The 26,432-nt window shown below is 41.5% G+C and overlaps 1 protein-coding gene across 1 annotated transcript; it reads right to left on the reverse strand.

Annotated features, from left to right (window-relative positions):
• Positions 1-4,812: 4,812 nt before the first annotated feature.
• Positions 4,813-25,542, reverse strand: LOC122827365 (sodium/potassium-transporting ATPase subunit alpha-1). The gene is made up of 22 exons (XM_044110184.1): positions 25,314-25,542; positions 14,187-14,300; positions 13,765-13,824; positions 12,477-12,578; positions 12,299-12,400; positions 12,118-12,231; positions 11,907-12,041; positions 11,169-11,286; positions 10,821-11,089; positions 10,426-10,734; positions 9,186-9,320; positions 8,694-9,065; positions 8,477-8,613; positions 8,174-8,324; positions 7,382-7,550; positions 7,150-7,304; positions 6,945-7,068; positions 6,311-6,456; positions 6,089-6,219; positions 5,897-5,998; positions 5,260-5,351; positions 4,813-5,177 (listed from the first exon to the last, which is right to left on the reverse strand). Exons 1-22 carry the CDS (start codon positions 25,323-25,325, stop codon positions 5,149-5,151), a joined length of 3,078 nt encoding a protein of 1,025 aa, XP_043966119.1. The 5' UTR covers positions 25,326-25,542; the 3' UTR covers positions 4,813-5,148.
• Positions 25,543-26,432: the final 890 nt, after the last annotated feature.

The following is a 26,432-nucleotide window of genomic DNA, read 5'->3' on the forward strand; positions in this document are numbered from 1 at the left end:
GAGCTGCAAAATATATTAAATCACAGTTGTCATCACCATATCAACATTAGATTATAATGGCACAGGATGCAGCAGGAAGATGCATTTACAGTGTAAATAATATATCTGCCCTATACTTTTTTTTTACATCCATCTTTATCTCTTTCCTTCTTCCATTTTGTGCCCCAGAGTTTTCTCTCCTGCCTCTCCGTTTTTAGCTCCTGGCTATCAGATGTCAACAATTCAAATGATAAAATGGCGCTGCAGCATGTTTTCGCCCGAGGGTCTCGGCCGGAGGTGAGGTACCTTTGCCTCTGGTATTTATCATACCACTTACACACACAAACGGCTGTTAGACACACAAAATGACAACCCCTGCAGAGGGTTTTCCTTGAACATGGTTGCGATGAAAGGGTCTGGTCAACTACATCTTCACGAGTGAGCTCGTAAAGAAGAAATGTTTGGCCCAGAGCAGTTCATTTTTCTCCCAGACAGAGGTCCATGTTGGAACAACCTGATTTAGAATAGACCCAGCCATCTATTTCTGGACAAACATGTAAAGCGGCTCCTTCGTCGCTTTAGGACACATTTTCTGGCTCATTGGGTTGTTTTAGAGACGGCTGGCAGCAGTCGTTTCAAGACTTGGCCTCCAGCTGAAGCGACAACGAGGCCAATAAGCTCAGAAAAACGTCTTTGCAGTCGCTGTTCATTTGCTTTATGTCCACTTGTGCTTTCTATTGCACAGAGCGTTATATAAAGTCTGTCAAGCAGATTATTTTTCCACCAATGAAGTAAATGTTGATTTATTTTTTTTCCCCCAAGAAACTACATTTTTAATATTTGAGAATATTTAAGTTCTTTTTTCAGCCTCAGCTGATATGTACGAAGAGTTTGCTTGAATATCATTCATGATTCCTTTAGGTTTTAAAGCTTTATAGCCAGGCTAATCTCATAATCTGCGCATGATAATATTAACCAAGTCTGCAGGACTTCCATAATCTCCAAATTACTGGAACATGACAGAAAACAGAACCATATACCAACCTGTAGCTCCTCTACGCTGGTTATATTAGCCAGCAGTAGAAGTATTAATATTTGATATTTTTACGTCCAGTTTATTCAATCGTCATAATGCGTGCCTTCATGTACAGATTCTCTCACCTTGTGGAAACATGGAAATTCTATAAATGTTTTAAATTCCATAAACTATAATTTAAAAAGTGTAGTTTAAAAAGTGCACTGGTTCCCAACAACAGCAGTCTCTTTCCCACAACAACAAAAAAACAAAAACATCTCAACAAACTAGGTACAAAGAAGAATACAACGCTCTCACGTGCTGCCCGTGTTCGTGGACATTTTGGACTATTTTTGTCACCATTAAACCATCATTTAACCGTACCTGGATATCTAGCGTCTACCTCACCACCTCATACACGCAAATTATGACAGAGCAAGGTTTGGAGTCGATCTCGGCAGCAGGTGACAAACTGAACGCCGCTGAAAATATTCAAAGATCCAAAACGTTTGTGACTTTATTAAAGAATAATAATTTCTTTTTTTTTTTTAATCAACAAAACGTGTTCAAATTAATGATCTCAGAAATTATTGTTTCAACCAGGTGTTGCGCAGTTCAGTGCGTTTCGGTTCAATTACGAAAGAAAGAAAAAAGGCGACTCAAATATCGACTCTGACCAGCAGAGCAGCAGTTTAAATGAGCTAATCAACCACCGCTGTGTTCAGAGGAGCGCTTATTAATAATTGCGAAATAAATATCAAGCCTGAAAATCTGATATCGTAACGTACTGAATGTTTTGTTTTTAATGTAATCTCTGCTCGGCTTGCGGGGCGCAAGGCGGTTGCCACGAAAAAAAAGAGGGTGCGCTTAAAATAAGTCAATAGAGCTTCATTTACAATTTTTATATCTTTGTGTTATGAGGTAGATCTCAGCCGGCTGGTGAGAGAACAAGTAGATCTTGGTCTCAAAAAGTTTGGGCACCCCTAGCCCCTAAGGGCTAGCAGCGCTAACATTTTAGTTAGCGGTGCCCACCACTGCTTTTTTGGCATATTTTTCGTTGGAAATCAAGAATTTAATTTGCGATACTTTTTCAATTGTGAAAGTACAATTTCCACATTCTGACCAAACAAAAGCTTCCTGAGAGCTGTCGGTTTTTATCATGCTGCCTTTTTTTTTTTCCATCTTTTGTGACATCTGTCATCCCACACTGACCCTGTCTGACCAAGACAAAATCCTCAGAGACAAAAAGAATGGGAGCAGAGTTAACTCTGCAAATCCAGCATGCCGGTCCCTGGATACACACACACACACACCCACACACACACACACACACACACACCCAGTGACAGCATCAGAGCTGTCACGGGGTCAGTCGGGAGACATGCAATATCTTGACAGAGCTGAAGTGTTCGCTGACACAGAAATCAGCTGCAGAGACTCGCAGTCTGCCCTCATCCTGCTGTCACAGAAATCAGCTGTGTGTTTAATAAAACCTCCTCATATTGGTCATTTTAATATACCGTTTAATATTAACATATACCTGCAGGAGTTTGGGACCACAACTGCTAAAAAAATAGCTAAGAGATTCAGACTTCCTCTAAAAAAAATTTCATCTGCCACTTTAATAGTTAAAACACCAAATATGCATTAAGCTAACAAAGAAGCTAACATCCCCATACTTCCTGGTCGCCACTCTTTGGCGATTAGGAATAATCGCCAATCAAAGCCAAGGAAAATTAATGGTGGTCCTGGACTGGCAATAGTGTGTCAGATAACATTATATTTAGGTATTTCAGCTTTTCTTTTAGAATGTTTTAGAGAAAAATTCAGCAAATTGGAGAACTGTCTGAAAATAATTTGGAGTTGCGTTCCACAAAAAAATCGACTAGTAAGCAGTCCACTGTAGATGTTTAGAAGGATTATTCCTAAATAAATTAATATTGTTGTCAGATTTTTCACGTTTTATAATATATCATTAAAATTACCTCTGACACTTTTAAGTTGCAGCTTTTGAACAGATCTGAGAAGCAGAACGGAGCTCTATCCATTCCAGAGTTGAGTTTGCAGCTTCTGCCAGCATCTTGAGTGACCTAGTTTCTGGTGGCGTAAACACGCCCAAACACTTTGACTTCAACAGAGGCGAGACGGCCTCCAATCGCTGCGTTGTTCATCATTCTGTTTGAAATGTGTCCCAGTTTCATCTACGTTCTGAAAGCAGCCAGTCAGCAGTCAAACGCAACAGAATCTACTGGATTTGCTAAATGTTCCAAAATCACTTGTCATTATCGAGGAGGTAATTAGATGAGTCGCGTTTCATCTTTTAAGAGCTTTTGACACTTAAAGACAACAATCTAATGTTGATTACATCTATTTTCACATCACGGTGCTGAGCTCCGTATTGGACATGTGGAATCATCAACATGTTAGTCATGAAACTCCAGTTTGCTCACAGCTTTAATCAGACTTTCCTCCAGGACCAAAAGGACCATGTTCATCGGAGAAAACCTTGGGAATGAGACGCAAAACTATCAGGATCAAGATAAAAACAAAGCAAGACATATTTTGAGTATTAGTGTTCCATGAAAAGTCTGGATGAGAATCGGTGGAAACGATGAAGAATTTCATTGTAAAGTGTGTGGTTTTCCAGTTTTTATTTCTGATTTCATGACGCAAAAAATAAAAATGTGAAATTCTGATTACTGAAAGGCTTCCTATGTCGAAATTTGCATCAAAACTTCTATACCTTGTTCATTCTCATATTTTTGGGCAGTTGCGTATATCATTCGCAGGATCATCTCAGATACAGGCCTTCTCTGCGACCTGCTGTGGTCGGATCCTACTCATTGAAAAGACAATTTACTTTCTTTTCATTAGAAATGAACCGATATGAAAATTTGGGCTGATACGATATCCGACGGTAATATTGCTGTTATAGCAAATTACCAATGTTACATATAATCTTTCAACACTTTTGAAGAAAAAAAAAAAGACCAGACACAAATGACAACATAAAAGTAAATATTGGCTGTTCATATTGGCCCAGTTTTATTTATAGGAACGATACCAATATGTTTTAAACATCGGCCAATGCCGATGTTATTGTAGATATATCGTGGATCCCTACTCTTCAGTTCCATTTCCACGTAGATTAGGATTTTTAAAGTTGAGCTACATTCTACTGACTAAATGCCTATGAAGACCACAACCAGAGATGCAAAGAATTTGGATTCAAAATGAAATGGTCCAGTGGTCTATGAGGAAAAAGTTATGGAACAGCTTTTTACCATCAGGGGTGAAAATAAAACAAAATGACTAATTCTCTCCTTCCGCTGCTTTTTCAGCGGTCTTAGTTTGTGTGGTAAACACATCCACAATCATTTTTAGATGCTTTTTTGATTTTTGTCCTTGCAACTTTTCTGCCCCGCCCCCAACACTTTAGATGTTGCTCATCTGAAGCATCTTCATCATCTATTTTTGCAAACAACTTAAGGTGCATTACCGCCACCTTCCAGAGTGGAGTGCGTATCAGATGTTTTACACGAAGCTGAAGTTGGTTTCCCGATTCCGGCTTCCGATTCGGGAAATGGCTAAAGTGTGATTCCACCTAATTTTTCCACTACCTTCCGCATCTTTAATCGGCTCTAGTTTAAAAACTGCAATACCTAGACTCTTCAAACCTGGATTGGATTACTCCGCTCTCATAGCAGAATATTTAGAACCATGTTTGGGATTTGTGAAACTTTCTTAGGAAACACAGCAGGCAAAGCATTAAGAAATTCATAAGTAAACATAATTTAAAAAAAAAAGGACAGGAGGCATTTCTGGGACCTGACTCGAGTGCATTTTTATTGAACGTTCATAATTGTTAAAAACATGTAGAAAATTGGTCCTGTTTCAGAAACAAGGCACGCATAGTCATGTCAATGTTCAGTGTTCATGTCATCATTAGCATTATCATCAACATTATTATCATCGTCATCATTTTTCATCTCAGTATTGATCTAATAGTAGTATCAAGCATTCCCTAATATAAAAACACGTTCCAATTTATTTGTCACAGAGGTTAAAATTTGTATTCCGACCAGCAAGACAATATTCATGCAAAGACAGAAGGAGTGGAGGACAAGATGCGAGCGGACTGGACTGGAGGGCCTTTAATAGTAGGTCTCTCGTTCCACCCAGCCTGGAGAAGACAGGAAACAGGAAGTTCAGGTTAGAAACCAAAGAAGGAATCAAGAAAAACTGAATAAAGGTTAGAGACTCGCCTCCTGGGCTGCGTCTGAGGATCAGTTTACGGATTTCATCGTAGAAGAAGATGAGTAGGGAGTACGGGAAGGCGCAGAACCACCAGTTGGGTCTGGAAAACACACGGAATATATGAATATGAATATTCTGTGTGTTTAATACGGAAAACACACGGAGCTGCAGCTCTGGGTGACGGCGCTGCTACACGACGGTCCAGACTTAACCTGTTGGACCACTCACTCATTCTGTTCAGAGCAACATTTGGAAATTCTTTTTTTTTTTTTTTTCCATGGATTTCTACAGTGGAAGCCTTGAAAAACATGGGGAAGGGTGGAAGGAGAAAGAAGAGGAAGGAACGAGAAAAAGGAGAAAGGAAAGATAAAATAAGGAAGAATTTTAAAAAAGGATGGAAAAAGGAGAGAGAAATGAGTAAGGAAGAAGAAAAGAAAAATAAAATTTAAAAAAAGGAGTTGAGGGGAGGAAAAGAAAGGGGAAAAAAGACCAAGAAGAAAGAAAGAAGGAATAGTAGGATAAATATTAGACTGGAAAAGTATTCTTCTGTAATGTTCCAGACCTGAAATATATTGCAGTCAGATTCCAGACTTTCTCGCTGTAGGAATCCTGGATGAACTCTAAATGAAAACACAAACTACTCACTTTAGAGGGTACATTCTGAGGGCCACGTCCATGCCGGGGCAGTAGGAGAGGAAGGCAGCGAGGGCGGTCTCCTCAAACAGGCCGAAGATCAGGATCTTGTTCCTGAAATGCAGAAATCGAAAAGTCAAGACATCCTGACACGTGGCCCCAGCTCGGCTCTGGGATTACCCAGAGTTCAGTGCTCTTCCTCACTTCATGCCCTGCTGGAACACAGAGTTCCTCCTGGTCTTGCAGATGATCAGGTCGGCCCACTGGACGATGACGATGCTGACGAAGAACGCCGTGTGGCAGGTGAACTCCACAATCTTCCTCTGCTCGTAGGTCTGGAACCACAAAAAGCAGAGTCCAGATTTAAGAAAGACATGCAGCCGGACTGTCCCCCCTGGCTCGTCCCATCAGAGAGAAGCCACTGACCCACTGTTGTCCATAGCTGTCCTCCAGATCGTTGATGTACTTGTTGTCCCAGTTGACCCGGATCCCCACCAGGGTGGAGGGCAGGAAGCCGTTCTCAGCCAAGATCACAAAGTAGGTAAAGAACCCGGCCAGTGCCTGGATCATTCCTGCAGGGTCAGAGGTCACCACAAGCTGCTCAGACACTCTGTCCACAAGCTTGTGAAATGGCTTCCAGAATCATAGAAATGTGAATCTTAAGGTAAATTGTCATGCAATAAATGAATGTGCCATGAAATGTCTAATTCAATAATATACACTTTAAATGACCAAATTGAAATAACCAATAACAACGATTTTCAAAAACTACATATGTCTCCAATTAAACAAAATTAAAAAAATATATATCTAAAGTTTAAATGATGTCTGAAATGTTACTATTTTTAAAGCGTTAGATGTGATCAGAACACTGTTGAAAAGGGAAACAAAAATATGTTTTACAATATAGCTGAAAATGTCAGTCCGCAAGTTCTTCTTGGCTTTATTTAAATGCACATTAGAAGCAGACGTCTGTATCAGTGCTGTGTGTCTCTTCTTGTTATCTCAGCCCAGACAGATAAACTCTCCAGATAACTCGGTTTCAGAAGCGTCCATTTACCAATTTGTCCATATGCGATGCTGATGAGCCTCTCGTTCACCAGTTTGTCTGTTTTGGGGTTTCGGGGCTGTCTCTTCATGATGTCGCTCTCTGCTGCTTCATAAGCCAGGGAGATGGCGGGAACCTGGAGGAGACAGAGAAACTTGTAGCTTCAAAAGCAATCATCTTGATCTCATCAAACCTACAAAGTTCCTAAAGAACTCACCATGTCGGTTCCCAGGTCGATACAGAGGATGGTGACGGTGCCCAGAGGCAGAGGGATGTTGGCGATGATGAAGAAGAGGAAGGGGGTGATCTCGGGGATGTTACTGGTCAGAGTGTAGGCGATGGATTTCTTCAGGTTGTCAAAGATCAGACGGCCTGATGGAGAAGAGAAAACACCGACTAAAGCCCTCTGCTAGCCTGGTGAAAGATTCACCTGAAGGGCATGTTTTAACCTTCTTCCACTCCGGTAACGATGGAGGCAAAGTTGTCGTCCAGCAGGATCATGTCGGCCGCCTGCTTGGACACGTCGGAGCCAGCGATTCCCATGGCGACGCCGATGTCGGCTTTCTTCAGAGCTGGAGAGTCGTTGACGCCGTCGCCCGTCACCGCCACGATGGCTCCCTGCAGAGGAAGCAGAGTCCTGCAGTTTCAGAATAATTCAGCTGCAGCTGCTAAATCACTTGAGAGTTAGAAAAAAAAAAAATATATATATATATATATATTTACTCTACTGGAAGCTCGTCAGATCATCAGAAACTAATTCATCTCTTAAAACAGGAAAAGGAGCAACTCAAGCAGACAATATTTTCAGCAACACCAAAATCTGAAGAAAATCCTTCAACCCAACCCCCCCTGTTTGGTTTACAGTAATTTTAGAGATAATAATAGAAACAATGTTCTATTTTAATTGAGAAAGATTGATATGCATTATAAAAGTTTTGTCTCTGATCGCCAATATGTGTCCATTTTTTCAAAAATCATTTGTCCTCAAAGAGTACAATAGGAAATCCCTTATATGGAAAACTGCTGTTTAAACTTGAATATTATGTCCAATATTCATAGAGCAGATTAGTTTATCTTGAATTAAAGCAGAATGTAGTTATGCTGTCTTCCATTCCATTTCTCTTACTACACTCCCGTTTTTAACTTTCAATTTTTTTCTAATTAAATAAAACTATCTTGGCCAATAATAAATATTGCATATCTGTTTTGGAAAAAAAAAACAAAAACAGCCAGACTCCTACCTGTCTCTGGCAGCCCTCAACAATGATGAGCTTCTGCTGCGGGGAGGTCCTGGCAAAAACGATCTCCGTGTGGTACTTCAGGATGTCGTCCAGCTGCTCGGGGGCCAGGTCCTTCAGGTCGCCTCCATGCACAACACAAGCCTTGGCGTCCCTGGATGGAAACATTATTGCGTCGGGTCGTTTACGATCCGATTTCAGCAAAGTTGAAGCCAAATTGAAAACAAACCGGGGCCAAGACGACAACCCTGAGGTTTTCCACAGGTTTTGACTCCACATGCTAGTTGCAGTTTCCAATAAAAGTACCTTGGATTAACTTCATTGATTGGAATATTCAGACGTGCAGCGATGTCCTCAACAGTCTCGTTGCCTTCAGAGATGATGCCAACACCTTTAGCGATGGCCTTCGCTGTGATTGGATGATCACCCGTTACCATGATTACCTGTAGGAAGGTCAGTTTTTAATCATTATTTATGCTCTGAACGTGTAATGTCTCCACTTGGGTTTTAAAATGTCGCAGACCTTGATTCCTGCGCTCCTGCATTTGCCCACAGCGTCCGGCACGGCGGCCCGGGGCGGGTCGATCATGGACATGAGGCCGACAAAGCACAGGCCCTCGATGGGGAAGTTCACCTCCTCCGTGTTAAAAGCAAAGTCGTCTGGGAACTGCTCATCGGGCAGGTTGTAATGACAGAACCCGAGAACTCTCTCTCCTAGGCCTCCCAGCTCCAGGTAGGCGTTCTGGAAAGCGTCCTTCATCTCGTCGTCCAGAGGCTGCTCCTTGCCCTGGATCATGATGGTGGCGCAGCGGTCCAGAATCCTCTCTGGGGCTCCCTTCATCACCAACAGGTGCTTGGACTCTGCTTCAGCTCCAGAGTTCTTATGAATGGAGAGCTGATCGTGACAGAAGACAGATCGAGAACGTCACGTTTTCCGTGTTTCGTTTTTAAAGCTTTGAAGGTTCTTGAAAGATTGTTGTTTTTGTGTGTTTTGGGTTTTTTTTTTATGTCACACCTGGTACTTGTTGGTGGAGTTGAACGGGATCTCGGCTATTTTGGGGGTTTTGTCTCTCATTTCCGCCACCGATCCACAGCAGAGCTCGATGCACTTCAGCAGAGCAGACTCCGAGGCGTCGCCCGCCACATCTCGCTTTTTGACAAAAAAAATAAAAAAATAAATAAACATCATCAGAAACATCAGCGACATGAAGTCTCCATCTACACTGTATAACAGGTTTCAGGGAAAATATATATATATTTTTTTAGGTTTTTTTGCATAATTACAGTCCTTGATAAAAATACAGTGTTTACCCTCCATACATTATGCAACAGAGACTTAAAGAAAAACAATGAGCCGTGACAGACACAGGGCTAATTATAATGGCAGACAGACATTTACTTGTGATTATCTCACACACACACACGCACACACACACACGGTATAAAAACAAGTTACAAAAAAAAGCAGACTCAAGAGACTCAGAGCCAAGAGAGATAGATATTTGTGTTTGTGCTATTAGGGAAGGAGTTCAGACACACAGGAAAGAAAGTAGCAAACTTGTTTTTAACCACAAAGTTGAAACCTCTAGTTAAATTGAAAAAACAAAATAAATTCCCTGTTCAATGTTTGATTAAAACACAACACAATTTGTAATCCATAAGGGTATTTTATTAGGAAGTTGTGTTTTATTTGTGACTACCACAATGTACTGATTTTCTGTTTAAAGATTCATCATTTCCAAGACTACATTTGTCCCGTTATCTGCTGGTAGGCAACGTCAAAAAGTTACCTCCACCAATTCTAAGCGCTTTTCCAATGTGGCATTGAGAGGAAGCTAATACTAAAGCACTACACCAACACAGTATTTGGCAGAAGCTAATGCTACAGTGCAGATTTCAATTCAAATGACATCAGTTTTTAAAACGCTACAATTCTCAAGCACCAATTTAATTTTGACACAATTTACATAATTTTGCAATGTAAGTAAGTGTTAACCTCTGCAGAAGTTCCTTTCCCTGCAGAACTTTTGGGCTTCACTTCTAGATCTACACAATGAAATCTGAATCAAGGTGGAACAGAAACCCACACTTTTCACATCTGTGTGTAAGAAAAAACTGTTTTTCTTCTACTTCAATGTTTAGAAGCAGACCGACTCCATGTTATTTTCATCCATTTGAATTTCAAAAACATTAATCAGTATACAAGGTCACTATTTACAGAGAATAGAAGTCTATCAAGTAGACGAGGACTGTACCTTGAGGATGGGAAGGTTGCTCTGCTCGGCCAGGAAGACGGCTCGGTTGCAGAGTCCGGCGATCCTGGCAAGAGAAGCCCAGGTGGCCGAGCTCCGGTCAAACGAGGTGCCACTCTGGTTCTCGGTGGTGTCGGCTTCGTGGATCTGGTTGTCGAACCACATGTGGGCCACGGTCATCCTGTTCTGGGTCAGGGTGCCGGTCTTGTCGGAGCAGATGGTGGAGGTGGAGCCCAGAGTCTCCACAGCTTCCAGGTTCTTCACCAGGCAGTTCTTCTTGGCCATACGCTTGGCAGTCAGAGTCAGACACACCTGGAAACAAAAAGCAGATCCATCAAAACTGATGGAATATTCTTGACGATTATCGGATAAGAGGACGAAGAGGCTTGTAGACTCACAGTGACGGTAGCCAGGAGACCTTCTGGAACGTTGGCCACAATGATACCAATGAGGAAGATGACGGCCTCCAGCCAGGTGTAGCCAAGGATGAGGGAAAGGATGAAGAAAGACACACCCAGGAAGACGGCCACGCCGGTGATGATTTGGATAAAGTGTTCGATCTCAATGGAGATGGGTGTGCGTCCCACCTCCAGTCCAGAGGCCAGCGTGGCGATCCGGCCCATGACGGTCCCGTCTCCGGTGCTGATCACAATGCCGCGAGCCGTTCCTGCAACCAGGGTAACATCTTTGACTTAAGCTGACCGATAAAAGTTGGTGAAGTGCTTGGAACACTTCTGGCCTCGTACCTTCAACACAGTTGGTGGAAAAGAAAGCGATGTTCCGGGTCTCCAGCGGGTTCTCATTGGAGAAGTCTGGAGTACGGGTTTGCGGTTCTGATTCACCCGTCAGGGACGAATTGTCCACCTGAGCAACCAGAACACACATTTAGATTGAACAACAAGAAACAAGAAACTTTCAGAGACGGAATCAACTTCCTGTTTGACCAAATCAGGAAGGAAACTAATCAGCGACCTTCAGAGTTCCAATTTAGTCTGAAAAATATGGAATTTTATTTAAGCATTTGTAAAGTCTGGATATGTATAATCTTTTTTATCTTTTGTGTCGTCCTCCCAACTCTCCTTTCTGCATACAAGCATCCTTCATGCATCTATTCTTCTCTTCACATCAAGCCATTGTTCCAGGTTCTACCTACAGAATTATCTGCTTTAAATTTGGACACTTTTGTAATTTTCCATTTAAAAGCGTTAACCAGGACTCAGAGCTCATGGAAGAGTGTGGAGTTTGGCCCAGACGTGTTTTCTGGATGGACACACTAAAAGATGAAATCCTCTGGATGCTGCTTTACACACCAAGTCTCCAGCTGCTTCAAAGAGTAAAAATCAAAGCCAGACTTGATATTTCAAGCTCAACTTCAAAGTTCACAATTATTTCAAACCGACGTTTCTCTGCTTTGGGGTTATGAAGCTACAGGTTCAGTCAAATGTTGCCTCAAAGGTTTTGAGAGAGAGACGGGGAACATCAACCTTGCAGCCGTTAGCAGAGATGATCCTGAGGTCAGCTGGGATCCGGTCGCCACCCTTCACCTCCACCAGATCCCCGACCACCACTTCCTCGGCGTTGATGCTTTTCTTCTCTCCGTTGCGGACCACCAGAGCTTGCTGCAAGACCACACGCTTTAGCTGGCACATTCCCAACAGGAGCGCATGGATGAATGCTATGCTAACAGAGGCGCACCTGAGGGACCAGGTTCTTGAAGGAATCCATGATCTTGGAGCTCTTGGCCTCTTGGTAGTAGGAGAAGCAACCAGTGATGATGACGACAGCAGACAGCACGACCCCCAAGTACAGCTGCAGACAGACACAGCTGTTAGCTCTTGAGAGGGATCCTTCCAGGATTTGAAGGAGGTTTTCCTACGTTGTCGTTTGCGGGTTCGTCCTCCATGGCGGCCTGGATCCCGTAGGCCAGGAAGCACAGGACGGCTCCGGTCCACAGCAGCATGGAGAAACCGCCAAACATCTACAGGAAGTCACAGGATTAGAGCCAATAAATGGAATCCGCTCTAAAGTCTCCGACCAGGGGGATTTAGTTTCACCTGTTTACAGAACTTGACCCACTCTGGGGTGGTGGGAGGAGGGGTGAGGGCGTTGGGTCCGTCCCGGGCCAGAATCTCAGCAGCTCTGGCTCCAGTCAGACCCTGGAAGGCAGCAGAGTCACGTCACGCATGGCGGGAAAACCCCCGGACTCACATTCTTAGTAAGCTTCATCATCACTCTTTACAATACAACGAAACATTGTTAGGTCCAGAGGGGACGGCAGGTGCTGCTGTCACCTAGCAACACATCACAAACAGGAGAAGGGTTCATCTGCAGAGAGGGGAAGATTCTTGAAGGAAGAGGAGGTTAGGATGGGCTGGAGGGGGGCATGCTGAGCCTGCAGAGACCCCAACTAGAGCCACTAATCAACTATTCTCCTCTATCTGCCCTGCATGACCAGCAGCACAGCTAAGTCAGGGGGATTTCAGCAGCAAGACGTGGAAAAACTTCTACATGAAGATGAACTGGGAAAAGGTCCGTGTTCTACAAGGAAAGGTCCATTCCCTCTGTGAATCAAACACTGAACAGGTTACATATTTGATTAGCTTCTATATAGAAATGCTAATTTTGATCAGATTCCAATATCAATACTATACTATTCTATTCACCACTACTATTCATCAAAGTAGTTCATGGAACAAGACCAGGAGGTCAGATTCACAACCTAGTAGCCTTGGCACAAAAAGTCATTAAATGTTTCTGGGTAGTAAAAGCTAATTAAAAAGTTAGCAGTGCTAATGTTAAACTGCTAACAATAATCATTAGCTCCACTAACTCTAAACTGCTAATCATAAACATTTGTCCTGCTACAGCTAAAGCACTGTGCCAACACAGTATTTAGCAGAAGCTAATGCTAAATCGCAAATTTATGAAACTGTTGAGTTAAAAGAACAGGCTGAACTTTGTCTTTATCATCCTTAAGATTTAACAATTTGTGACCTTTCTAGAACTCAGTGCATCCTAACTTCACTATCTTAAGTTTTCCTCTAAACTCGGAATATTCTTTAGTTTTAACCATTCACCAAGCACTCTTAATGTAGTTTTTCCAGAAAGAAAAGTTTTGGTTTCTTCCAACTTTTGTTGCAAAACCTCAAGTATTAAAAAGAAACATTTTATTATTTCAACGCTATAAACATACAGAAGACATTCAACCAAATGTCAGCTATCAAACTAAAAAAAAAATAAATAAATAAAAAATAAATTTAAAAAAGCGCAGAAAACGGATACCAAGTCTTTCGCTAATCTCAGTGATAGGTGTCCATGTGTGGGACATTTTGTCTCACTCACATTGCTGAGGTCTGTCCCATACTTGCGCTGGAGCTCATCCAGGTTCAGCTTGTGATCGTCCTGCAACGAGAGACAAAGCGTTCATGCCTGGGTCCAATATGGCCGACGACATTTGCAGCCCGTTGGGGGGCTGACCTTTCCCTTCTCCGGTAAGCACCTTTCAAACAGAAGCTATAACAACATTTACTGGTTTAAAAGGACAGGAGAGGGAACACCTTCCACATGCAGTCCACCAAGATGTGGTTAAATATAATTGAGGTAGAAAAAATACATTAAATGTTAAACAGTGTTATTTTCTCTGACCTCAAGAGAGAAAGTTAGCAGGAACAGAAAAGCTAACATAAAGGATGTGACGTGTAAACTGAAAAGAACAAACAAACAAACAAAAAAAAAAAAAGCCTGTCCCGAGGCGGGACACTCACCATGTCCACTTCCTTCTTCAGCTCGTCCATATCCTTCTCCTTCTTCTTCCCTTTCCCCTTCTTCTTGCCGGTCTGCTCCGAGGTGGCGGCCAGCTCATACTGCTCTCGTCCTTCCTGGCGACACGGAGGAAAAAGACCAATCAGTTGGGGTCACACCTGGTTTTGTCGAGGATGCGCATCACGGCATTGAGTACAAGACAAGGGCAGCCACTACTGCGTGACCTGCAGCAGCAGCAAAGATGGACGTCCGGCTCAGGTTTCAGCTGGGACTCTGGTGGAGCTTTGGAAACTCACAGGGTTTTACTGAATATCTGAAAGAATGTGATTATAGATATTGGTCTTGAATGATCCTCAGCTGTTGTGTCACATCATCATTCCGATACCTAAAAGTGTTAAGTGCTGGGTTAGGGTTTATATTATTATAATATTACCCTTTGAGAACACTTTGAATTCTGTGTTTTTCCATATAGAAAGTACTGCTGGCCACGAGCTTTTGTTTTTCATTGCGCGTCTCCTCTGAAACAGTTTTTAATAGTTATTGCCGTCATTCACTTTGTGTTCGCACCAAGAAAAACCTTTTGAATATATATATATATATATATATATATATATATATATATATATATACATATTCACAAGAGAATCAGCTGTTTAGTTTTTGAACATCAGCAAAATTATTTTGCAATCTAAGCCTTAAGTTCTGCTGAAAAGAAGCCTGATAGAGGAACCATCAGAGTCCTTTGAGTTTATTTAATATTTTAAGTAAGGTCTTCCATAAAATACAGAAACACGAAATACACTTGAACAGAAAAATAAATAAATAGAAACTGGGTTTCCCTCCAGGGTTTAATTGCCTACGCACCAGACTGAACATTGTGGGTTTATGGTTTATTTTAAACAAGTTTTTTTTCTTCACATCAGTGAAGACAGATTAAGCTAGGTTTATAGTTGATGTCCAGGACAATGGGGTGCCAGAACCACATCCAAATCATAATTCCAAATTAGGATACCTGTTCGTTTTTGTACCTTTTAACAATTTTAAACACAAAACACAGTGGGCTGCTGACGGACCGCTCTAGCGCCCCCTACCTCCAGGCTCAGCAGGTTTTTTTGGGGGGAAACCCTGATTCTTGTAGGATGTTAAGCAGGCATTGACCAAGCCAGCTCAAAGTCTCAGAGTGATGATGAGTCTAGAACATCAATGCTTCATATTGACAGAAGGTGGTGGAGCTTTAAATTAAACCGTATTCCTTCAACACTGAAAGCCTCCGGCTGGTTTGTGACTATCTGAGCACTTGATGTCCACCATCACACAATCAGAGCAACACAAAGCAACACTCGGCCTCTTGTCTGTCCCTGTCCCCCCTGCTGTCTCCCTGTAGACGTCCTTCCTTATCACCCGCCGTCCCTGCAGCTGACAAAGCAACAAAGCCTCCAACACAGATCCTCCTTCCAAGCAGCTGTGAGGAAGAAAAAGAAACATTTTTTAGTAAACCTTGCTTCGACGGCTTGAAACTGACCCCTGGCCTATTTAAAAGAACCTTTATTTCTCCAACAGAATCCTGCCTTTTTTCATACTAATGCATAATAGAATTTATTGCAAAATTTTCACAAAAATGCTCAAAACTATTTTGTTGAAGCTATGCTAACTCCCACCTGCCGGGGGCAGTGTTTCGTATTTCTACTACCCAACTGCCTCAGCCCGAGTTGATCTTCAGCTATATCTATGATTGTAGATATAGGAACTAAAATCGGGGGGCGGGGGGGGTTTAGCTTCTGTAAAGAATAAAAATGTATGTGTACAATTACACCACAATCGCAAAAAAAAAAAAAGAGAGAAAAAAAAAGTTGCAAAAACAATTGTGAAACCCTGGAGGGCAAGTCCACTGGAGTAGAGTATTCTATTCCAGATTCAGATTAGTTTGTAAAAATGACTAAATCCAGCAGATTTAGGGCTTTGTTTGGAATTTCAGACTAAATTTAGGACTAAATTAATCTACGTTTAGTTTACAGGCCAAGGGGAAGTGAAGTCGTTCTCATGTTAGTGTGAGTTTGAGAGGGAAACACCAAATGCTGAGGAAGAAATGTCAAATCAACTAAAAAAAATAAAAGAAAGAAATTAGAACAAAAATCCCCATTTTATACTTCTTTTCATACTTCTGTTGACTTGGAAAATGATGAAAGCAAATATACGTTTAATGCCTGCGTTGGGACCCTAGATATTACAATAATGTCTCATGTATTGCCAACACCAAGAATTCTGATCCAAAAACACAATTCATTACAAAATCCTGACCTCCGAGTTCTTGTCTAATCATCACCTTTAACTTTGACTTCTTCAGTCGCATCAGACGTCTACGAGGGGGACGGCTACTGGAGACTCATCCTGCTTACACCAGCTCTTTAGTCAACCTCAGACTTTGATGTTATAAACTAGAACTTTCTCTGTTCTATTGGTGTCAGGGTCTGGGTCCGAGCAGAGCCAGTGTAGCCAGAGGCTGATGGGAGCCAGAAGCAGCAGATGCTAACATCGATCAGGAGTTAAGACTGATCAATAAATCAGCGGCTAATGGGCGTGAGGCTGGTAGAAGGGGGACAGGGCTAGCGGAACACCAGTGGACTGGGCTTATTTGGGCGACAAAATTACCAAATATGGACATCCTGTCCTCAGCCCAGTCATGGAAAATGCTAACTAATATTGTTTCTCTAGGGCTTCAGATGACGGAGTTTCCCAGAGCGCCGTGTGTGATCCAAGCTCACTCACAAACACCCCGGCAGGCCAAGCTGGGAAAACACTGGGCCTGATCTTTGGCTTGGGACCGCTGTGAGCCCCTGGGGCCCCATGACATGGGGCCAATCATCCACATGTTGACTGGATCAAACATTCGGATGATTCTACATCTGTTGCAGTGCTCTCTGGTTTACACCTTGCTGTCCACTTGCTGTCCCTTAAAAGGTTTAATAATTCATATTTATGCCCAGAGGGATGGCTGATGGGCAAACCGTGGACAAGCACAGGGATGGTGGACAAATGGATGGATGGACATTGTTAAAACTTCTATTATTTCTCAGTTATTTCTTAAATGCAATCAGTCCAGTCATGTTACTGATTAGCTCCGAAAACTTCAGTAAAATCCCTCAAACACTTATAGAAGCAGTTTGTTTTTTTTACACTGCAAAATCACAAAACCAATCGAAGTAAATTTACTCCAGTTTCTACTGCAAATATCTTAGTACACTTGAAATAAGATCAAACTAACTTACAAATAACATTTCATCAAGATATAAGAGCTTGCTTTAAGTCCAGTCTTTAATATTGACATGTTTTTGAGTTACAAAATGTTTAAAGATGGCAGGAGATTTGAAAATGTCACTTGATAATTATGTGTTATTCAAAGATTGAAGATTAATATCTGAACACCAACTATAAAGTCTTAAAAAAATGCAAACATTTAAAAAAAAAAAACACTTAAATAAATAAGCAATGCTTAGCCTGGTAGGCTTATAATATACTGAGAGAAACCCTATTAATTAATTATTGACTTAAGAATTGCTGAAAATTTATTTGTAAGCTAGTACAATTGAAAAAAGATCAAAGATATTTGCACTACAAAGTGGACCAAATGTTCTTGGTATGATTTTGTGTTTCTGCAGTGAAAAAGTCACCGTCCTCCAGCTTTCCCATGAGGAGACAAGAGGTGGCTTTTGAACCAATCAGAGCCTCCGTCACTAAAACGGATGTAAATAGTAAAAAAACGGCTGAGCTCCACATTCAACCAGCAGAAGCAGAGCAGGCATGCTTTCTGCTCAGTGGCTTCCATCATGGAAACATTGCATCATCACTCCTTAGATAAAGATCCGCCAAACTGCAGTCAGAATAAAACTCATATTTATGTTAACCAATCACCTTCCAGGAACCACGACCACAGAAATCCCCTCAAATCCTGGGTGTAAAGCAGACCTGTAGCATGTGACGCAGTCCTAGTTACAGGGACAGTCCCTGTGAGTAAGACAACAGGTGCATGTTGGTGTTGAAATGTATGAATACAAATTTAGACCAAAAGGTGCAAACAGCCAACAGCAGATTTTCCAAAATCTTCACATCATGAACCATTTAAACATGGACCAATCACAGCTTAACACTACATAGGAAACACTTTTCCTCTAATTTCATAAACCTGCACAACCTGAAGTTGGTCTGTCACAATAAAGCACAGCAGCAGTCATGGTAGTAATGAGAAAAGTTGAAAGTTGAGATGGTGACAGTGTCGGATGAAAAGAGTAAAAGGATGGAAAGGGGAAAAAAGCATTAAAAAGTGTTGTATCTTCTGGTGAAGCCTACTGTACACCCAACAATGGCTCTTTGTCTAGCTTCCTGCAGTTACAGCACAGGCACCAGGCTCAGAACCCAGTTCATGTGACAGTTAAGACCCCAGGCATGTGGGGCCGCTTCATCCAAACACCAACAAGCCATTTATTACTGGAGATCTGCCATTTCCAGCCACTCTGGTCTCATGATGCTCTTAGCGGAGATTACAGTCAGAAATCCTTCATAACAATGTTAACTTCTCCAATAACTGGATCGTGTTGCAAAAATGAAGACGTTTAACATTATTGCAACAACGTTATAATCTGGAATGTTTTGCTGCATGCAAAACATCCAGCTTTGGACAGAAAGACGGGAACGATTCGGGTCTGGAAGATCAACCTGCTGAACACCGAGAGTCAGAAGAAAGCATCTGCTCGGTGTTGTCAAAGCGCCTCACGTTTTCCAGGCAGGATTCCTGTTAGCGGGCCTTTCTGGTGCCAGGGTGTTCAGCCAGATACACAAGCTGCTCATTGAACTGTATCCCGCTCACTTCCAACACACACCAACTCTGGGACTTCACCCGGTTGCTACCAACAACGATTACCCCTCCTCTCTGGATACATGAATGGACAGAATTCTCCACCTCCTCCTCCTCCTCCTCTTCTTTCTTCCCAAGTCCACTCTCCCACATCTATCCCTCCATTATTCTCCCACTTCCTCCAACAAATCTTTTCTGTTCAAACTGAAAAAGGAGAGTGTTCATTTACATTGTTTAGAACTCTTTTCACATCCTCTGCAGCTTCCAATTTTCACCAAGCGGAACTAAAGTGAATGAATGAATGAATGAATGAATGAATGAATGAATGAGTTGGACAGCTTTCTGGAAACCTCTTGGGAAACTAAACTCCTGCAAATCGCCAAGAACCCAAGCTCACTCTACCTTTATGACTTTAACAGAGTTGACTGTTCTACAAGTCCTTCAAAAGAAACTTTGCCACAATATTTGGCGAGTTTTCCATGTCAACTTGTCCTTTTCCATTATAATTTTGAAATCTACTATTCCCAAGTTTTCCTCCAAGAGTTGAAAGCCTTGAATTTTATCAACCAAATATCCGTAAACAGAAAGAGCAATACAGACTAATCAAGTTCTTGACCTCAAAGTCTTAAACCGCCTCCTACATTTTCAGGATGTGTGGAGAGATCAATGGATGAATTTGGTCTTTGAAGAATGAACCATTGTCTGTTTGTACTGCTAAAAGTGTAGGTAGTAAAGGATTCATTCTGAGGGAGATTCCTGTTGAGGTTTTCTATAGAAATCCCAACGAGGCAAAGCAAAGAAGTTGTTTTCTAGAAAATCCAGAATGGGAAGACCGTTAGGACTGCAAAAAAGATTCTTAAAAACTTTGCTTGTGCTGAAAAACATGAGGTACTGAGAGTAAGCACTTTGCAAATAAACTTTAAAGAACGGACAGACCTCCTGAACTGGGTTTCTTGTTGTTGTGGGTTTCTAGGCAAAATCAGTCAGGTGAAAACATCCACAAGAAAAACTAGGGATGCACTAAAAAAAATCAGCTCCTTAATTTCTTTAAATTTGAAAGATTATCAATTGTTCAGTACTCAGGCATGAAATCGATCTTATCAACCAATCTCATCTACCTCCACAAAGGTCCGAATATAAGACCTTCTGTCCTTTAGCTCTGCCATGAGAGACAGCCGACTGACCTCTGTCACCAGGTCACATCTGACCAAAAGGTCAGTCAGAATTTTTTTTTTTAATAGATCGATGATTGGCCAGAAAACTGCAATTGGTGCACCCCTACTGGTTGTCTCGCCAATCCAAACTGAAAACACCGTACAAATTACCAAAAAAGGAGTTACAAAGTTAGATTGGTTGGAATATGAAGTTCTTAATGTAACCCAGCCACTTTGCTTTTAAGAACAAACTAATTTACAGAGACTCCTCCTGAGGTGGGAGTCCCATTGAGATTTCCTTGACAACTCCAGTTAGAAAGATCAAGAGGCAGACAAAGTGGATGCCTACTCAATCTGGACCAAGATTTAGGAAGCTTTAATTGGAAGTACTGAAGAATGAATGGCAGAACCATGGTAGTTAGACAGATTACTTGAAAGGGAAATTCAAGAGTCAACCATTAGTGGGGAACCAATCTAATCTGGGAATAACATCAGGTGTGTCAAGAAGCTTGAAAGTATTGATTGCTAGAATGTTTTCAGAAAGTCAGCTTGACGCAAGGAGGGACAGACTGGCGGTCACTGGAAGAGTTTTCTGTTGAGGTTCCCTGGTCAAGTTCATCTTGGAAAAGGTCAAGAAGCAGATCTAGCAACAGCTAGGAATGTAGTCACAAGCATCTGAACAGGTTTGATTTAGAGAAAGATGCACACATTTGTTGAAACACCCCGTCTCCAAACCAATCTTGGAGATTTCTTGGTAAATTTATATGTGGAAAGGGTGCACAAGGTCAAATTTCCCAAATTGGCAAACTGAATTCGCCTGGATTGATGACTGGTAACATAGTTAACATAGTAATTCCTACATTCTAAATCTAAATGCAAGCACTCTCAATTGAAAACTACATTTCAAATACATTTTATTTTTAAAAACAAGTTAAAGAAAGAAAACGTTTTAAAGGCACTTAAATTGGAAATATCTAAAACAAACACTTTTTTCTACCTCTTCTAGTTGCCCTACTGGCATTACTGAAGTCAGACACTATAGCTGAGTAAGGGTTAGGATTAGCATCTCATACTATACATCACTCTGCCATAACGGCTCAAGCATTTAGGATCTGGATTTTATCACCTCTTGGATTCGTCATGGAACATTTAAGCTTTTCAGTCAGCAGAAGAGTAGAGGAAGAGGAAGCATGTAGTTCGGACATTCTGAAAGGAAATGTTCCACTTTCTGCTGAGCAACAGGCTTGTGGAAAAAAAAAAAAAAAAGAGTTTAACTAAACAAAACCTTCCAACTCAGATTGTGTGAGGAAAGGGGCAGAGATTAGGAAAAAGGAGGAAGCAATGACTAGCGATGGAATAATCAGATGAATGAAAACACAACAGTAAGGCAGCGGGAGCTACAGATGAAGGTGGGAGAAAAAGGAAAGAAGTACACTGTGTTCTGAAACAGACAAGGGGCAGTGTGCGACAAAATCCCGTTAATACACGATGACTGCCGAGCGGAAAGAATGTTAAATCCTTTAGAAAGGGGAAGGAAAACAGGTAGAGAGCGAACAAGGGGGGAAATGGACTGAAAACAAATAAATGTGAAGGTCCAGTCCGAAGCGCCTTTGGCTGAGATTAGAGGTGGCCAGCGGGCTGACGGTCTGTTAGTTTACACTGGGAAAAAAAAACAAAACCCAAAGAAATAAGCAGCTGAAGGGCTTTAATCTGGAACGTGTTGTTGTCCTAAAGTTCCCTTTCTCTGTTTATCTAGCAGATTGTTCTACTGTGGATTTATTTGTTCTTAGTCAACTCTGCAACTCAGAAACTACACACAAGGACATTTCTCATCAGCTTTCAAATGTACAAAAATACAACTTTATGAAGAAGCCAAGGACATCTCTTTTCTAAATCCAGACTGAATCATGAAAAATACTACAGCGATCAGGGTCACTGCAGCATAGTTTGGATTCTCTACAAATTCCAGAATAATATTTTTTTATGGTTTGCTTTACAATATACATCATTCAACCAGGCACCTGCTCCTGTAATTAGTTTGGTGAGATCCCAGAAGCTCAAATGGTTTGACGCGGTGACAGTTGGGAAGTTCTACTAACCATTAGGATAGCACCAAGAGTTCTGTTGACTAGTTCAGGCAAGTCACACAAGTTCTTTCAAATGGCTGAGAAAAATTACACAAGAAAGGTTTTTGGTTTTTTTACCTGGAAAGTTAGCTTTACCAGCTACGTTAGCAGGTTCAGAGACTTGGCCTTGTTTCAAGCAACCAAAGAAGCGCCCGTAAAAATATAAAGATAGTGTTATCTGGTTCAGAATTCCCATACAGCCAAGATACCACTTCCATTACCTTTAACTAGTCTGGAGCAGCTCAATCAAGTTTCATAACAGGCTCCAAGAGCAAACATCTCAAAGTACAAGGCACCATCAAAGAGCATCTCAATGAGCATAACTCTAAATGGAAATAAAACCAGAAACATGCCAAGCTCTTTGCTTTAGTTTGTCAGGTTTTCCCACCTGAAAGTCCACTACCCTTGGGTTTATTATGAACCAAAGTAACAACATTTGTTCCATTTCCAGCTGCTGTGGTTCTCTTACACATCACACAAACCCTTTGAAAAAGCTTTTCTACCCCTTTCCTGTGGGGGCGCTGCACCAAGAACCACATGGAAACGTCAGAAGAAGTCAGAAGAAGTTTTTCATGAAACGTAAACAAAAATAGAGTGGCATAAAATTTTTGAGGTTGTAGGATTTATCTTTTATGAAAAAGACCACGAGTCATTTCTCCCACTTGTTCTGGACTCTTGTGTTTGCTTTGGTTGTATTTACTCACAATGCCCTGCGCTATAGTCCGCTTCCTGCTTTTGGAGCGATCTCTGGTCTACTTGCCATTCACAAATGCATTCGAATCACACCAGAATTCAACTAAACCAAACCAAGACCAAGGTTTGCAGGTGGACCAGAGTTCGCTTTTTTGGTCTGCGTTAAGAGTTCTCTTAAAGATTCACACGTCTCCAAACGAATAAGACTTTCTAGGCAAGTGAGCTAAAGTTGGATTAAAACAGAGTAAGCAGGGCTGATGGGAACGCAGGTTTGGAGTACTAGCATCAGTACTTAGCTTAGGTAGCTCAATCAGGTGACTGATTAGTACTAACACATTTCCATCCTCCATAGCAGTCTTTTCCACTGAAGCCAAATCTAACCTAAGAAGTGCGACTTCGAATTCCCAGGTTGGTTGAATGAATTTAACACATACTGTAGGAAAAAACAACAAACTTCACAAAAAGAGTAGAAAGGACTGAAAAATCTATGAGATTTAAGTACGTTTGAATTAAGTTGTGATGTATGAATTATTCAGTAACACCCCCCCCCCCACACACACACACACACACCCACTCAGACTGCTGAGCACTAGGTCTGCAGCTTGTGCCCTCATTTTCTTTCAGATCTTATCAGCGATCCACTTCACATCTTCCTAACTGAAAAATGCAGTTGATTAACCGAGACGTCCAGCTGAAAATATTACGTTTAATCAGCATCTTGGGACTTGGGAGGGTTGATGGGCAGAACTATTAGCCGTTTCCCCTTATACCCATCTGCAGTCAAGTTCCTCAACAGTGGCAATGCGGCAACTGGTGCCTTATGTCTCAACCCCCTCCACCCATCTGCTTCACACCTCCCTTTCTAAAGCCCCCTCCTAGCTCACTTGGTTCAGTGTTTTTATCGCCCTGTGTTGTGGAGAGGTTGAGGAAACCGCTAAAAGGGCAGCAAAGAGGGAAATCTCATATTTAAAACAAAGTACAAGTCTGAAAAAGCAAGAAGGTCGGGAGTCTCGTCATAAATGTGCACCCAATAGCCCAGATCTCCTCAATTATAGCCAGGCAAGTTCTCATCCTTCCCTGCAGCAAGACGACCACCTCCTTCACATTTGGCTGTATTTACCAGAGAAGAAAAGGAGGGGAAGCAGAGAAGGAGAAGAAGGGGGTGCCGTGGGGAAGAAGGAGGATGTTGGATGGGGGCAGGGCATGGCTTTGGTCTCATTTGGGAGCAAGCAGCAGAAGCCAAAAAAAAAACTCAGGACGAGAAAGCCTGACGATGTAGCCCAGAACGAGGAATTCCGTCTTCACATCTCCCGCCAGACCGAGGGAGATGTGAAGACACGGGCTGGATCCCGTCCCCCGTCCCCGCCCGCTTCCCTGTCTCTTCATCCCCACCGGGGGTAAATTTGAATTCCGCAGAATGGCAGGGTGTGGTGGCAAAGATCAATTTGGCGAGTCAAGTTTATGGAAAACGGACAGGAGTCGGTTTTGATGTAGCACGATGGTGAGAGAACCTATCTATAAAGGATGGAAATTACACCTAAAAAGAAATTTAAGTCTAGGAGAAACACTAAACTGCTGGTGGGACATTTCAGTAAAATAAATTTAGATAACGTTTTTATGACTGTGTTTAATATAAATAAAGCAGCCATAATCAGCCTCCTCACAAGGAGAGGACTCCAGACAAGCCTGACATAAAGCAGAACAGACAAAAAAAGCTGCAACCGGAACACACAAACTAAATCACCTCAATGTTTCAGAGAAGCAAAAGAAAAAAACTTCTAGAAGTAAGACTTGCTACATGTTAGGCGTCATCTTCCAGGTTTGGCAGCTCCTTTCATCATTTTTCACTTAAAAGGAGCACTAAAAGTTCTGCCTTCCACGATTTACGCCCGTTATTTTCTCAATTCTAGCAGCTTTTATTGCCACTAAAGCAGACAAACTTTGACAACCAAAGGCGGCGGAGAACATCCCGTTATGTAACCCGACACCGAGCAGTTTTCCTAAGGACCATCTCTCCTCCATTTCGGGAAAACGCGAAAACTTCTCAAACATCTCCAGCAGGCATCGCCTCAGACAGCCCCAAATGTGCTCAGTTTGACGAGCTTCTGTTCAGCGAGGTTTAAAACACGGAAACAGCGGCATTTTGACACAAAATGTGGCTTATCTTTCAACACGTTGGTCTCCGCCTTCTTTGCTATCAACATCGATTTACAGACACTTGTTAGAATGTTGTCTAAACTTTTAAACCGCCTGTTTATGAACAGATCCGCCTCGTTTTTCTTAAAAAGAAAAAATATATACACTCACCCCTCTTCCCATGGTTGCAAAGATTAATTTTCCCCTCTTCAAGTAAAATTGGTCAAATAAAACTCCGCCTTAAAAAATATATACAATAAAAAATAAATCTATCAAAATAAAATGAACTCTTGGATGCGCTCGGTATTTGTTTTAATTTTTTTTTATTATTATTGTTATTTAATCTTCAGCACGTGTCACTCCTTCTGAGCACACATCCGAGCTCGCGAACCGCGGCGGCAGAACCTCTTATAGTTGGCGTTCCTTCCTTTATGACGTCGACACCATTTGCCATGGTAACCCCCACGGAAAGAGGCGGGGCTTCCTCCATTTCTTTTCTATTTTTTTTTTTTTTTCATTAAAACCATGCAACACATGCACATGATACGCGTAACATTCATGCCACGAATATCAGAGAAAAATACAGGTCCGGGGTTGAAATAGCTGATTGTTCAGAGATCTGAATTCAAATATGTGATTGGAAAGTTGAGTGGAAGAAAAAACTGGGTTAGACAAAGCTGTTCAAAGGACAGGGGTAATCACAGACATGAGAAGAAGCAAATCCTGTCCAAGATTCAAGGGAAGGTCTGAGCAAAAGGAGTAGAAGATTGTTGCCGATTGGTCCAAGCTCTACCTATGAGATTTCAATATTTGTGACTATTTTTACAGCGTTTTCAAACAAAGAACAGTGGACAAAGTGATTTGAAGCCAAAGTGACTACATTAATTTGACAAAAGAGACCCTTTTACCATCTGATAACCTCTAATAACCCATAGATTGCTTTTGGGTGTATGCATGTTTTGCTAATTGGTTGTAAAAAAAAAAAAAAAAAAAAATCTAAAACCTTCAAACTAAAGAGCTTAGCTGATGTGTTTTAACATGACAATAAATGGCTTTGTTTATAGTATTTTACCCATAAAAGGTGAATGAAACCATTTTTATATATCCATATTTATACCAATGACTTTCACGACAAAAATTTTAAACAATGACCTGCATTTCAATTTAATACGTAACTTTTAAAACATGCAAAACTTTTCTAAATTTTTGATTTAGATCTGTAGTTTTAAATAAGAAGGTTCAAGTACTAAGCATTCACTATGGTGTTTTCATAAACACTATATATGTAAT

This window comes from Gambusia affinis, linkage group LG24 (genome assembly GCF_019740435.1).
Source record: "Gambusia affinis linkage group LG24, SWU_Gaff_1.0, whole genome shotgun sequence".
Taxonomy (NCBI): Eukaryota; Metazoa; Chordata; class Actinopteri; order Cyprinodontiformes; family Poeciliidae; genus Gambusia; species Gambusia affinis.